This window comes from Amphiprion ocellaris, chromosome 6 (genome assembly GCF_022539595.1).
Source record: "Amphiprion ocellaris isolate individual 3 ecotype Okinawa chromosome 6, ASM2253959v1, whole genome shotgun sequence".
Classification (NCBI taxonomy): domain Eukaryota; kingdom Metazoa; phylum Chordata; class Actinopteri; family Pomacentridae; genus Amphiprion; species Amphiprion ocellaris.
The window spans coordinates 17,679,499-17,695,199 of record NC_072771.1 but is presented as its reverse complement, the minus strand read 5'-3'; the positions used below and the strand labels follow the sequence as shown (position 1 = coordinate 17,695,199).

Sequence of the window (15,701 nt, the reverse complement as noted above, 5' to 3'; positions counted from 1 at the left end):
AATTCCTGGTTGCCTCACATTCTCTCCCTCCAAACTAATTTTGGGCTTAGACTGAATCTCTGTTAAATAAACAGAGCCCCCTCATACAACCATCCTCTGTCACAATGATCTCCAGATCATCTCTGCCCATTAAAACCTGCGCAAACACTTTACTTCACACCAATATACTAAAGATTGGAGGAAGAGAAGAAGGGGGGAAACACACAAGGGCTTTTTCTTTTTTCTTTTTTTTTCCGACTTTCCCAGATTGTCTCTCTTTCTCCTTCTCTGCCTATTAATCCACTATCTTTCAGCCCTGGTAAACTCCTCAAGATGGACATTGCTTGGTTCAGGGTGGAAAGGGGTCAAGCTCCATTGGCCTCTGCACAGAGCTGTGGAATTTTTCATTAGTGCACAGCTGGGTCACAAGTGGCTCCAAAGCCGTCTTAATATTGTGTAGGCCCACAGATTAGGAGTGGAGAAAAGAAGCCAAAGCGTGATGCTCTCCACCAGACCCTGTCTTTGCATATTTGCAGACTTGTGCTTTAGAACACCTCATATTACTGTTTGTTTTATTTCTTAGACCCAGAACCTCTGGGTCAATAGTAATTATAAAGCCCTCCAATCCAAATGTTGTTTTTTAACCATTCCAGCACTGAATCTGAGAGATGAGTCCATTTATTTTCCTACAATAAAGAAAGTAAAGTATCTTAGAGTTGGGTGAAGCCTCTCCTACTTATTGGCCTCATGATTTAATCTGAGAACTTAGCGTTGTTTGACTGGACATGAGATCATAATTGTTTTCATTGCTGCAAAATCGTTATGACTTGTAGTGCGCTCATGAGTCAACCTTGAATTTTCAAAAATAATCGTGCAGCTCTGGGAGGTTGTAGTCAGCCATGTTGTAGTTCTTTAACATGTGATAGCCATTACATTTACTGTAGCCGTCACTCTCTCTGCTCTCACGGCTTTGTCTCGTCAATCACGGGCTCTGCTTCACCTTATTCCAATTAACTGGTAAACAAACTGAATTATTAAATGTGTACATAAAATGGGTGCAGATGATTTCGTAGGTGTTTTAACAGGAGCTCGTGTTTTTAGCCTCGTGTTGTAAATATTTCACATCTCCAGCAGTGCTGCCCTTTCCAAACGGCTTCACTTACACGAGTGACAAAAGGCAGAGCAAAGCGCTTCACACCAGCCTCATTATTCACCGTCTTTTAATTTATTTGCTTAAGGATCAACTCTACTTTGAGAACAGGTAACTAATTTTTAAAAAGCAGGGTGGCGGGGGGAATGCCAAAATGAAAAAAAAAATCCTTACAGTCATAATTTCTTCCCTGATGCTGTAACTGGGAGTGTGCGACCATATTGTTTGTTTGTGGCTCTAAAAACTGAGCCTAAATGCGATGTTGCACTCATTTTACATAGTCAGGAACACCAGCTGTCCAAAGAGCATCATGTGTGCTCGCCTGCTTACTCTTGTATTTAGATGTGTACTTAGCCTCCTCTGCTGCCCAATACACTGTCCTTTTCACTCCATGAGCTTTGTTCTACCTGTGTGGCTGGGGAGGATTATTTCCATGCTGCTTTCCTGGAGACTCATTAGTAGATACATGTGAGAGAGACACACCGGGTCGCTTAATGCTGCGAGACAATTCTCTGCATTCCGCTGTTGCTTTTAGCGCTTTGTATGAACATGCAGTATTGACTATATATGTGTAGCCTTATATCTCATATAGCTCAGTTCAGTTACGCCCTGTCCCCTTTTATGAAGATATTTCTGTAACCTCGAGTAAATCATGACAGATAAAGGCACAATTAAAATATTTTTAGGCTCTTGTAGTGGGACAGGACACACATGAAGACCACATCCCTGCTAAATTCAAGTGCTGAGTAATCTGTGAAACACACAGCCCCTGGAATGAGATCATTTGAATAACGACTCCAGGGTTAGGATTTCTTTTTGCAGCTGTGCAGTGCAGCATTATGTACAGATATGCCTGGGATGTCCGTCTGGCCGGGGACCCGTCTGAGGAGCTGCACATTCCAGCACAAAGGAGCTCACGCTGCCATAGAAATAAAGTGGCCGTATTTATTTTCACAATAGCAGACATGTGGGATAGATGATCCTGGAAACACTTGACTCCAGACTAACTGTAACCGGCATCATTTTTAACAGATTCAGCAGAGCTCCGTTCAGCGGCTCTTACTAAGTGCGTTCCCTCTGAGATGCAGGGCAGGTGCATATGCATACTCTAACACGTCGAACACGTCTCTGCTATTATCTTTGCTATGCCAAGTGCAATCAGCTTGTCTCATTCCTCCCCTGTGAGCTCGCAGGCAGCCGATGCTGCGCTTCAGCGCGGGGAACAAGCAGAACCCTGTGGCCAGAGCTGCGTGATGAAGAAGGCACCTTTGGGCCATTAGTGGTGTACACATCTCCCGTTAATGTGTTTTACTTTTACCTGCTGGGAGTTTAATTAAAAAACAAAGAGCCTCAATTTAAAGGCCATTATTATGCTAATGTAGTAAGCACGGGATGGTGATTAAGCAGCTTTTAGAGCTGACTGGAGTTGGCCCTTGGGAGCAGAAGGATGGCACTTTTTATTTGGCTTCATTACTCTCCATGAATCTATGCTCCAAAGAGAAATGCTGATACTATGAAACAAGGTCAGCCACTGAGATCATTTATGCAGACAGCATCATCACTGCTACTTTTTTGCACTTTGCTACTCGTACAGGCTGAAAGTTTGTTTTAACCTCCTTTTCATAGATACAGATTTGTGTTAAAGTCTCTTTTTGGGAACTGGTTTTATCATCCGTCCCTCTGCAAGCAATTAAGCACTTGTATTAGTGGAATTCAGGTGGTTATTTTTAGGCTGCTGTGGTCAACATCTAGCATCTAGCAGCATGTAGAGAACTACAGAACCATACGTAACGGAGCATTTTGCTAATGTTGAGACCAAGTTGAAAAGGTTTCATCCGCGTGTAGCTAAACATCTGGGCATCAAATGTTTTCCTCCAAAGCCAAAGCTCTTGATACTGTTGCTAAAAACCAATTTTGACATACTAAGGCGTGTCTCGCGAGGAGCTGAGAAATGGCTTTTCAACCATTTAGAGATCTCTGCTGTGACAGGGTTGTTTGTTGTCTGTCCAGACAGCAAACAGGAGAAGATTCCACTTGAACATTTTAATGATAATTGAGCTACTTATTAAATACAGGAATTTGGGGGGAAAAAATGAATCACTGCAGACCAGATTATTTGCTATCTACTCTCTACTGTCATGTGCAATAAAGGCACAAAAATGCCACAAATTATATTTATTTTTTTAAGAAAGTGAAAACTTTAAAGCAGTAGTTTATATGGCCCGATTGATAATTTTTTAACTGATTCCCAGTAAAATAAATGGATTTAAAAATGCAGATTAAAAAAAAACTAAAAATCTGTAGTCAATTTGTAGTCATGAGAAATGTCTTCCTCACAGCACTATTTAATTTAACTGCTTTATTGCATTATTTAATTGCTTACATGTGAGTAGGAATAGCTCTTCTGTACTGACAGATAGATTCTTTTATTAAAAATACATAAGACATCAACAAATAACTGTATTTCAGTGAAGCTTTGACTTTTCTAATTCTTAGATTTTAATTTTGGCTGCAAATGTATATTGATTTATAATATCTAAAACCTTTGATTACTTCCAATTGGTATTGATATCGGCTTTGAAAAAAGCATATCAATCCCTAGTTTTTAAGAAATGAGCTCAACACAAAGACTATTAAATAAATCACGTGTAAAATGTTGATTGGGGAACTTTACTAGTAGAAATAGTCCACAGTCATCCATATTTCTGGTCTTTTTGCTAAGATAAGCTAACTGACAGCCAGATTACTGCACATAAATGAGAGTAGAAAGGGTGGTAAATGTGTTTCCTAAAATGCTCAACATTTTGCCCTATCATCCTGGTTTCAGTCTGTATGAGAATGTAAGCTTTGCAGACTCTAGTCGTGACTCAAGTGACATTGATCTCATTATCTACTTCTCAGCAAGAATGTGAGTGCTCTCCAGACTTCAGACTATTCTAATCTGCTTTGAAAGGAAAGAAACCTGCAAAATATGCTGTTCAGCTCTGTTCAGCTATTGAGAAAAAGACTGATCTGAGACGTAGTCGCCGAACCAGTCGTTTCTCTCCGTCCTGCCCGGAGGCCCTTCCCTGACCTGCCTCCCAGGCCTCATCTCTCACCTCGGCATGATTGGCATGGCCACAGGTTTCCTGCCCAAACACGAGAGCCCATCTTTAAAGTAATAGCTTACAGCTGCTGCCTGGATAATCCTCATCCCCTCTGTCTTTGAAGGGATGCGGTGACATAATAGCCCCGGCTATTCTTCTCCAAATTGTTATGGCATTTCTCAGAGTGTTGTTCAATAGCAAAAAGGGGAGTAGGTGAGACTTTTGCACGTGTTGCTAAATGTAGCATGATTATCAAGCACCATAAGCAGCTCCATGCTCTCCCGCCCCCTTTTCTCTCTTATTCTTCGGGGTTTCTTTTATCCCGCCCAGTCCTCCTGATGCTTATCACTGCGGCAGAAGCATTAAATGTAATGTCTGCAGAAGGGAACTCATTGGCAACATGTGGTGAGAGCTTAAGATGTTGTCACACTTTAAGTTGCCTATAATCTGTTCAAAGGGAGAGTGCATAGTTCTCCAAAGTGCCTAGAAAAGGGGGGGAAGAAGAAGAAGAGCAGGCAAGAGGCTGATGTCTCTCAGCTGCACTTTGCTCGGCCAAAGTGTTCATCAGACAAAACAACCCCTCGCTCCTTGTTGGCTTTTGTCTTCCTCATAATGCTCTTTTTTTTTTCTTTTGTTCCTGTTTTTTCTTGCATTTGCTTGCAGCATTACAAGCCTCAACAGTGCGATAATCTGTCACAGAGATGGAGAGACAACCACAGATAATATATAAAAAAGAACAGACAGGGGATTACAGGTATGCGGACACAGGATTAAAAACAGGGATGTAATGATTCCTCTGGGAGAGAGCTATGTGCTGAGATGGGCTCTTTTTTTTCCCCATTTATGAGTCCCGTTCTGGGGAGGCCTGGGTAAATATTGACAGTTCTCTGTGCCTGAGATGTGGCCATTGATCCACACAGGAGGGTCTCATCACTTGATCTGTGCGCTCAGGTGTGGGAGGAGGAAAAGCAAGAGGTGGGACGTGGGGATGTCATCCTGGTGGTCCTCCTTTGTGGTGTCTTTTATACCCGGACTAGCTCTCCCTCTTGCAACACTCGGGATCGTGTTACCAAAGCAGCTGAACGTCCAGAAAGTGGATTTTAGGTGGATACACGTCTTAGTGGGATGGGTCAGTGGGATCAAGTAGAGGGAGAAAGTGGTAAATGATCACCTAAATCACTTTAAGTCTGATTCCTGTCGCACCTACAGCTTCTTTGATATCTTTAATATCCCCGCAGATCTTCGCAGAGAGTTGTGTGGCCTCTTTTCCGGCTAATGCTATCACCGGCCCCTGTTGATGTGTTTTTCTATATATAAAATCATCATTTACATCTTCCGCTCTGTCTCCTGTTGGCATGCTGGCCCAGAGGCCGGGTCCTCAAACCACTAATCAGGTAATGTTGGGGAGGTTGAATGGCGTGCCTCCCCCTGGTCAACCTTCACTGCTCACACAGTGGTGTTGTTTTAAAGAGCATTCTTTAGCAGCTGAACTTGGAAAGGTATTAAAGTGGGATTAGGCTCCTCCACAATCCACTGCTTGTGTCATTCAGGGAGTTTGTGTTCTCCTCTCCCCGCTGCCACCTCCCCACTCCTCCTCTGTTTGATTGTGGCTAGCCGCAGGAGTGGGACTGACTGTGCCTTTCAAAGGAGAGGGGTAGGGTTAAATCCCTAGTCCACTGCTCCCTGCTAATTCTCCTTGTTCCTTAGAGAAGGATTTACTTCTGCTGCCAGCTTCTCAAAGGCCTTCTCTGCCCATCCGAAAAGTCGGCGTTGCCTTCCTGTGGAGGTGTGGTTGCCATAGAAGGGGCGTCATGCATGGCTATTCCATCTGAACCCCGCTGAGAATGGGGACCGGGGACTGAAAACAGGCAGAAAGTCCGGATTAGACCCGAGGACAAAGCAGGACAGGAAGATTCCAGAAGGGACGAATAGGAATTACAGCAGCAAAAATAATGCAAAGTGACAGAGAGGGGAAATAGAAAAATAATGGCTTACAAGATTAGACTCGGCGAGGAGAAAGAAGAAAGGAAAGAGGGCTGAATGAGAATGTTTTCATCTAGATGAGAAGATTTGAGAGAGCGGTCGTAGGTGAATGCGGAGTCCTGGACGTATCAAAACCACGCTAACAAGTCATTTCCTCAACTTTTTGCTCTCTTTCTGAGCCTAAGCCGGCAATCATTAGCTAAACATTAGAGTTAGAGCTGGGAACTTGTCTTGACAGATTCATCACCTCTTTCCCCTGATCCCAGCATGTAACACACTAATCCTTCTAAAAACTAGAAACAAGCCCCTGAATATTCACTTTTTCATTTGCAGGAATGAGTCGATGTGAGGTTTCTCTCTTTGCATTTTTTTTTCTTTTTTAATTTAAAGTCCTGCTGTCGTCTTTTATTTTCCAGTGACCAAAAGCGGTGGTTTGTTTAGAAGATAGATCCAGGTTGGCAGGTCACTTAAACAAGAACCCTGCTTGTTTGAGAAACATGCCAAAATTTCTTTTTCAAGGGATTATCCTTGAGGTTTTTCCATAGTTCAATAATAATCTTCTTAACTTATTGTAATAAATGAAAGATTAAAGGATTTCATGAACCCTGAGAGTGCCAGTTCTGACATCTCTGTTGTTTTGCTGCTGCAGCAACGGTTAAAAAAGAAAATAAGATGCTGTAAGTGTCTTTTGCTGGCAGATACAGGTTGCAATTTTTTCCTATAATGGATGAATATCTAGAAAGGAGCGAAATAGCCTTTTAATTGTTGAGATGTAATTAAGGTGGCATAAAATGTAGCTCTCCTGATTTGGATCTGATGAGCAATTATTTCAGAAAGCACACAAAAACCACACTTGTTTCCTGCCCGCATACAGCTGCTCATACACATGCACGCACACACACACACACACACACACACACACACACACACACACACACACACACACACACACACACACACACGCCATATCAGTACTCAATCAGTACCTATAACAACATTACCATAACAAAACCATCCTTTGGTTTCCACTCCTCTCATATTTACACATTATATTCATCACTATCGCTCATCCCTGTCCCGAACCAGCAGATGATGTCAATTGCTCCTCTCGCTGCCTCCCTGCCTGCACAATGAAATAGATGTTCACCACAAATAGATAGGCGGTTGCCAGCTGTCTTGCAGACCAGGGCAAACAAAGAGGCCGCTAATAAATCCAGCTTTACGGCTGGACAAGATCAACCACACTCCCTGCCTTCTTGCTCCATTTAATGTGGCTTCTTCTGAACAACAGAGGATGAATTAAATGCCTCTCAGTCGCCAATAAAACAATGCAAACATCTTCCTGAAAGGATATAAAAGAAGATGGAAGTGTTGTCTAGGAAATGGTGATAGAGGTGGTGTTGCACCGTAGAGGCATGATATTAGACAGTAAGATGAGATATGAACAGAGTGGAAGGCGGCCCCAGTAGCCAGCAATGAATCATGGTCTCTGATACGATATCTGATGCATATAGAGGACTGTGGATATGAAATGTCTAAAATGGCAACAAAAGGCTTGATTGGTGCCCTAGAACATGACCCAGGCTCTTTTTTTAGATTTGCGAGGGGGTTTTGGTGACCACGAGTGAGCTCACTTGAGACGATGCAGGGCCGGGCCCAGCCTAGACATTTTAACAGAGGATCTGCTGCCAAAGGAGTCACCTCTATGGCTGCCCACGGGATCAACAAGCCAACTTCTAAAATCCTTGATGGGCAGATAAAGCAAGGTTATTGGACAAAATAAAGAAAAGCACTTAAAGTGACACTTTTTACTGCTTTTATTGAGCACAGCGACCACTGTGGCCGCAGGCAGTTACCAGATAAAAGTAACATACACAATCGTTACACAGTGTTCTGTTTAAGTTCTCTGTCATGAGCACACCTACAGTAATCCTTTTTCTTTTTTTCTTCATTCTGTAGGCTGTTTGCGACCAAATGCAGCGGCTGCATGGAGAAAATCGCCCCCACAGAGTTTGTGATGCGGGCTCTGGAGTGTGTCTACCATCTGAACTGCTTCTGCTGCTGCGTGTGCGACCGCCAGCTGAGGAAGGGCGACGAGTTTGTCCTGAAGGAGGGTCAGCTGCTCTGCAAGATCGACTACGAGAGGGAGAAAGACTTACTCAGCTCCGTCAGCCCGGATGACTCAGACTCAGGTGAGCCCTCTGCACCCTCTCACATCAGAGTGAGAGCAGCACCGTGGTGCTATCATCATATGGCACCGAGGTGTTGTATTCTGTATGCTCTGTTCCATCACAGCAGCAGCCAACGTCCTCCATGGTGAGCCCACACCGAATCCTGCCGATTTTATATTATTAATATTAAAAGAAACAAACATTTCTGGTTGCCAGATATTTTGCTGAGACATCTGAGATCTTGGATGCAGCCCAAGCAGTAAAAACTTCTAAAATGGCTCCATCTGCAGCTTTTCAATGGCTCATTTTAGCAGCATTCATTCAAGCAGGGAGCGTAGGTTTATGATACAGTAGGAAGTGGAAACAGGACAAAGCCAAGCCACCCCGTATTAATGGCTCTCCATGCGTGGGCAGGATCTGGTGCTGGAAAGAATTAAATCACTGTATCATGGTGAGTGACAGAGGGATTTGGGGCCTTTCTGCAGAAAGCCTGTGCCTCCGCTCTTATCAGCTCTAGTGTTCCTCGCCTATAGCCTCCACACACAATGAGGCATCTCGCCAAGCCTCACTGTTCACTACCATCTGGCTCACATTTAAACATGCACAAAAGCGGGGAATTTGTCAAATACATCTGTGCCTGTGTCAACTTTTGTCAACTTGTGGGAATATTTGCTCCGCGTCTTCCTCGTTCGCTTGTGTCCCGGCGCATCGCACAGGCTCGTCTCTTGTGCACGTCTCAGAATTTCAAGATGGAGAAAATGTTGACATGAACAGAGGTTAACCTCGGCATGTGGCAGATGAAATGTAGGTTTTCAGTGGAGAAATGTAGATACATATCAGAACCAGATGACAGGAGACACCGAGCCATCATGTGTAGCCACTAGACCCCAAAATCATTAGAGTTTGTTAACAGCACTGCTGGTTCTGATTTGGACTCACTTCACGTACAATGATAATTGATGTTTTTTTTTAAATTCACTCATTTATTTTTCATGTTATGCTTACATGGCTGTGTGGCCGCTGTGGCAAATGAAATGCTTAGTTCCCTGCAGAATTAAACCACTGTATTTGTTGAATTAAGTGACATATACAATATGATACAACTTTATTTTCAGCTTACACTGAAATTCATTTTTCATCCTTAAGGCCAACATCACTGAGGAGGTAAATGCACAGTTACTAACACAATTCATATGTGACCCTTTACCCGACTGTGCTCATACATAATAATCATACAAATAACAGCATTAACAAATGTAAATAGACAACATTTTTACAGAGTGAAAATTTAATTATGATTCTGGCTAAGCAGCAAAAAAGTCTAGTTCATTTAAGTTGAGGGACTGTTTGAAGAAAGAACTTTGTACTCTCTGTTTGAAAAATGTGAGAGATCAGAAGGGATACCGAGTGGAAGCCCAAATCTTTTTAAAATTGGCAATAATTTGTTGGCAATGTTTTAAAATTACAAATGAAAGTAATTATAATTTATCAATTTGCCATTAAAGGTGGAGTATGTGATTGTAATCCAATACACTTTTTATTAAATTCCCAATTATCTTCTCGTAGTTCGCTAGCTGTCAATGCTATGTGTGCACTGATATTTTTAAAAAACTGTTTTGTTTGTACACAACCCTGTCCTGTGTATGTTCACACATTTATGCTCATGCACCTGATAGGGGAAGTGGAGTTGGCAGTTGGAGCGAGAGGGACAGTGAATCTAACATATGCTATCTAAAAATGCTAACCAGCTACATGTAAACAATATTTCTCCAGAATTGCCACCTTTAAGAGTGGATAAACTTCGTGTGTGGCTGTTCCAACAAGTTTCACATCATTTTCATATGCTATTCAAGAAAAATGTTCATCATCATTAAAAAAAAAATTTGAGGATTAGGTATTTTAAGTAATTTAAGTAATGAATAAGTAGGATTTAGCCTGTGGTATCTGCAAACAGCTAGCTGAGAAGCTAGCTCTAAAAACCGACAAACATACCTCTTATTTTATTTAGTTATAATCACACATTGTAGGATACAGGCATAAAAAAAAACTGTAATATCCTGCTGTTGACAGTGAAAGTCTATCAACCCATATACCGTAGGTTCTGTCATTACTTTAAGCTTTAAAATGGAGCGCTACTTACATCTGCTTGCAGTGTCGCAGAAGATGCATTTCCCATATGTACTCGTGTTGCCTTTTTCATGTAGTATTCTTATCAGAGATTGATTTAGTGTAAATCAGACAAAGCTGAGAGCAATAAATTACCAGTGACACAGTGTCCAGCTCAGTGACAAATGTGCATACTTCACTGTGCTCTCCACAGACTTCTGTAAGTCTAATCGTACATGTGGCCTTTTCCTTTTGTAATAAATTGATAACAAAGTATCAAAAACACATGTGTCTCCTTTGATTAGGCACTTGTGGTGTGTGAATCTCCCGGAAAAGGGAAGAATGAAAATATATTTATCAGCAGACTGTCACAGACTAAAAAGGGTGTAGTCAGTTCAAGCTTGTGCTGATGAAACAGAAAAAAATGTCTCTTTCTGCAGAGAAAAGTGACGATGAGGAGTTGGACATCAAGCCAGAGAAAGGCATAGGAAGCCAGGGGAAGGGGGATGATGGGAAGGATCCAAGGAGGCCTAAAAGACCACGAACCATTCTGACCACTCAGCAGAGACGGGCCTTCAAGGCCTCCTTTGAGGTGTCCTCAAAACCCTGCAGAAAGGTAAGACAGAGCTTGAATAATCAGCAAAGTGAGGTTTTTGTTTTTCAGATTCCCTGGTTTTCATCGAGGGTAGTGGAGATTTAGATGCCGACCACGAGCCCTACAGTAGTTTGACAAATAAAATTCTCAAATTAAAAAAATCTCCCCCACCTCAGAGCTGAGCTTTGAAGTGGCAAGCAGCATTCTGTTCTGTGTTAACTGAGGCAGGCTGGTGTAACGCAGTCCGTCTGCACCAAATGTCACACTGAGATAGGAGAACTGCCTCATAGCCCGGGCCCTAAAACAGCCGCTGCACCCGGTCCAAGGCTTTGAAGAGGCAATAACCAAGGGGTCCAATAAGACCACTGCATTCATTCAACGTTCACTGAAATCAAAGCAAATCAAAGAGGCAACGTGTCTGTTGGCAAATGTGGCCAATATGTTAAGGAGGCAAAGTATTTCATGGTGTTGTGAAGTCGGTGTTTTGTTTTCTCTTGTGTGATGCTGAAAGTATTTTGTCTGGATGTCTTCAGGTGAGGGAGACGCTGGCTGCTGAGACAGGACTCAGCGTTCGGGTGGTCCAGGTGTGGTTTCAGAACCAGAGAGCTAAGGTGAGATCTGCAAACCCAGGATGAATTACACTTAGGGTCCTCCAAAAAACCAGCTTTGTTCCATCTTCAAGTCCAGCTAATAAATCAACACAACTATGTGTGTTAAACTTATCACTGCATTCCTTCAGAAACGCAAAAAAAAAAAAAAGAGCAAGGAGTTGCAAATCTAGCTCACTCTTGCATTAAATGTCTACACCCTCCTCTTTTCTGATTATTATCTTGTGAAAACCTTTGATACTTGACAATGGAGTGCACTCAGATACAGATTTTATGCAGTTCATTCAAGGGTGAACAGCGAGGAGCATCCTTTTTAAATTAAAGAGAGCATGTTAGTTTTGGGAGTTCCTCACAACTTTGACTGCTTCATTTCAGATGAAGAAGTTGGCCAGAAGACAGCAGCAACAACAAGAACAACAGAATTCTCAAAGACTTGGCCAAGGTACGATACTGTACATACCCTGCACACACAATAGAGGCTCATCATCTTAAGCAGCTTGGTGGGAATACACACAGTATTATTAGATTCTGGGTATTTTTAAATGAAGGAGAAAGAACAGATCGAATTTTTTCCAAAGTAGTTAAACTTTTTTCTGCAAAAAAACCACAGTAGACACTCATTTTCATTAATCACAGAGTATTTTTACTCTGATATCCAACACACAAGTTATTCTTGTAGGTAACTGCTGAATCAGAAAATACAAGCAATCCTCCTCTGGATCATGTTGTAGTGTAATCAAATGTGTGTTTAATAGTTCCACTGAATAACAGATTACAAATATGTCACTGTGTAAACAAGAAAACTTCAAACATAAGATGGAAATTCGGTTTGGAAGCCAAATAAAATGAATGGCAGACATCATTTCGCAAAAACCACTGCAAAGGGAAGCGTAGAGGGATGGGCTCCAGCGAAGAAGCCGCAAGAGCTTTGTGTCCCTCACACCAGTCAGTTAGCCAAGAGCAGTGTTTGTAAAGGGAATTGTGGGAGAAGCCACAGGAAGAACTACTGTAGGTCTCCATGGAAATATTAGCAGACACCAAGCCAAGCAGGCAAACCAGGTATTTGGAGGCTGTAACATCTCACAAGTACTTTTATTTATTATTATGCATTTTTTTTTTGTTCTGCAAAACAGAAATTAAATCTACAAGGATGGAATATTTCCCCACTCTTAATTCTGTAATCATAATAGTGAACAGCCCCACCGTCTCTTTCTTCATTTTGCACGGCAGCATTTACTAATTTGAAGTTTTTCAGTAATAGTTTTCCTCGTTTGGTTTCATTGCCCTGCAGAGGTGATGTCTAATCGGATGGAGGGGATGATGAACTCCTTCACACCCCTGGCTCCTCCGCAGCAGCAGCTGGTCGCCATGGATCAGAACGGTTACAGCACAGACCCGTTCCAACAGGGGCTCACCCCCCCACAGATGCCCGGGGACCATATGAACCCATATGGTGAGCATCCACCACCAGCTCCCACCCCCACACACACACACACACACATACATACGCCATCCTGCCCCCCTCCGTGAAGAAAAACCCCACTGCTGCTCACAAAACGCACACATGCCTGTCCCTTGATCAACCTCATAGCTCCCCAGTGTGGGACATGTGCTCAGGCCACAGCCCCCTGATTTAAGCCGCTCACAGGGAAGAACGAGCAGCTTCTCCTCCCACATGAGATAACACAAGCGTTCTCATGAGCTGTTGGGTTTTGAAGTTGCATTTTCAAATGTGTTTAGTATGGTTTCAAGTCCTCGCATCCACTTCTAAGACATGCCATGTTACTGCTGGTGTTTCCTAATGTTGGTAAAAACATGTGGTCTCTGTGGACAGCTTCGTATAAACTACAGTCCAAGACAATGATTGAGGGCTGTGTGAGCTAATGAATCAGAATGGGAAAACAACAAGCCTCTGATTTCTGTTTGATACAGGAAAGAATTAAAATGCAAACAAGGACAGTGGGGGAAAATCAGTCAATCAAGTGTTAGTCCACAGGATGTAACTGGAATAACACATTTCTGAGTGATGTCCTCAACATGTCCCAGAGGGACCATTTCCTGAAGTTCATAACTTCCTTATAATTTGCCTCCATTTAGTTCTTCTCGGTAGTAAGAACCCAAATCCCCAGTCTCATCACTCTCCTTTGGTTTGGGGAAAAGAACAATATTGGCAAGGCATTAAAAGATATGTCTCAAAACACTGTCCCCGTTTTGTGCAACACTATCATTAAGATCCAGAGTGTAATAAAGTTAACTATTCCCTCCAGAGAAATAACATGTTGAGGTTTTATGAAAGGCGTAAACAGTTGCTATTAACCAGATCTTTTAGGAGGATGCCCCTTGTTTACATGCTTCCTCATAGACCACAATTGTCCCAGCGAGGGCAGCAAAAAGTGAGCTTTGATGATATCTAACAAAACAGCTCTCACAATTGTGATGACACCCAACAGCAATTTCTCAAAGTGACTATTAGTAATTATAATTTCCCAACGCTGCAATAAATCTCAACTACAAGATTGCATTGATTTCTTAGTCAGAGTGGGGTGTTGTGATTTTTTGAATGACGCCTCTGTTTCTGAATCCTGACGGCTATCTTCCACATCCTCCCTCTGCAGGTAATGATTCCGCATTCCATGACATAGACAGCGACACGTCTTTAACCAGCCTCAGTGACTGCTTCATGGCATCGTCGGAAGTCAACTCCATGCAGGCCCGCGTGGGGAACCCCATCGACCGCCTCTACTCCATGCAGAACTCTTATTTTGCATCATGAAAAGAGAAGAGAAAATAGAGAAAAAAAGACGTCAGCACAGAATAAACTGCCCATCTCAACCTGAAGCACGACGGCCTGGAGTTTCTACACTAGCACAGACATGACAGAAGAAACACCTCCTTGCAGTAGCTCCTGGTTATGTGCGGAAGCTTACTCAAAGATAGTAAAACCACTTGTTGTAGGACAGTGAAGATTCCTGGGGAAAAAAAGACTTAAATATTGGTAGAGAATACTTGGTAGGATTGCTTATTTGTCACAGGAGATATTGCTCTTTTCTTTGTTCACTTAAAGAAAACAAGTAGATATTGAAGCCACTGATTACACACTCTCGAACCAAATAACACAGTGAATTTATACAGTGCATGATCAATTGTAAACTAAAACTTTTTGTAAGCCCCCCTGGTTAAGATGTGGTGTTTGGACTGTTTCTTCTTCACACTACATGGACTCCCATGTTCACCGTTAGCATTTTGATCACTTTCCATAGGTTTAGATATCGTGTTAATAGTAAATAGGTGCAGCATGTCTGCAAGAGTGACTGTACATTTGTGTATGTATGAGAGTTTGTGTTGAGAAAGAATTGTTTAGAGGAGAAAAAGTGGAGAATTTGATGGACAAGTAGGATCAGTGAAGTGTAAATACTTTCCCCAGGCAAATTGGATGTGCATGTTAAAAATGGAAAGCATTCTATTTATTTAACTATAACAGGCTCTTGAAGGTACATATTAAAACTGAAAAGCTTTATTTAAAAAGGAGAGCATTTTTTTTGAGCAATTAGTGAGTTCCTGAGTATCACAACTCATCTGTATACCTTTTTAATATGAAGATTAACCCTTTTGTTTTTTTGTTTTCTTTTGTTTTCTTCAGCCAAGCTGTAAATGAGCAAAGTTGCTATTTATTTCGTACAGACCATAAACCTTTTGTTGTCATTGTCATATGTGCATTCTCAAAATGTTAAAGTTGCTAATTGACCAAAGTTGACTGGTTTGATGAATAAACAATGTCTTTCTCCTGATAACATTAAATAAATACCACCAGTGACCATTCACATGGAAACATGTCAAGTCCCATACCACCTGCTTCAGTGAATGGCCCTTCTCATATAGTCTTAACTCAGAATATGAAGATATTGGCACGGCTCAAACTATAGCATACTGGTCTATTGGTCAGTGTGCTGTCAGATGGATTCTCATAAAATTAGGTACAGAGATTTGTTTTTGAAGAGGATGAATCCTTAGTAACTACAACTG

At 42.0% G+C, this 15,701-nt stretch overlaps 1 protein-coding gene across 2 annotated transcripts in view; it reads left to right on the top strand.

The window, feature by feature from the left end:
- Nucleotides 1-15,499, top strand: part of lmx1bb (LIM homeobox transcription factor 1, beta b) — a 47,645-nt gene extending 32,146 nt beyond the window's left edge. For both annotated transcript variants that reach the window (XM_055011582.1, XM_023296761.3), the window contains exons 4-9: nucleotides 8,158-8,390; nucleotides 10,916-11,091; nucleotides 11,604-11,681; nucleotides 12,054-12,120; nucleotides 12,970-13,131; nucleotides 14,294-15,499. In XM_055011582.1, the coding sequence (XP_054867557.1) occupies nucleotides 8,158-8,390; nucleotides 10,916-11,091; nucleotides 11,604-11,681; nucleotides 12,054-12,120; nucleotides 12,970-13,131; nucleotides 14,294-14,451 (874 nt within the window). In that variant the 3' untranslated portion in view covers nucleotides 14,452-15,499. The remainder of the gene's footprint in view (nucleotides 1-8,157; nucleotides 8,391-10,915; nucleotides 11,092-11,603; nucleotides 11,682-12,053; nucleotides 12,121-12,969; nucleotides 13,132-14,293) is intronic.
- The last annotated feature ends 202 nt before the right edge of the window (nucleotides 15,500-15,701 follow it).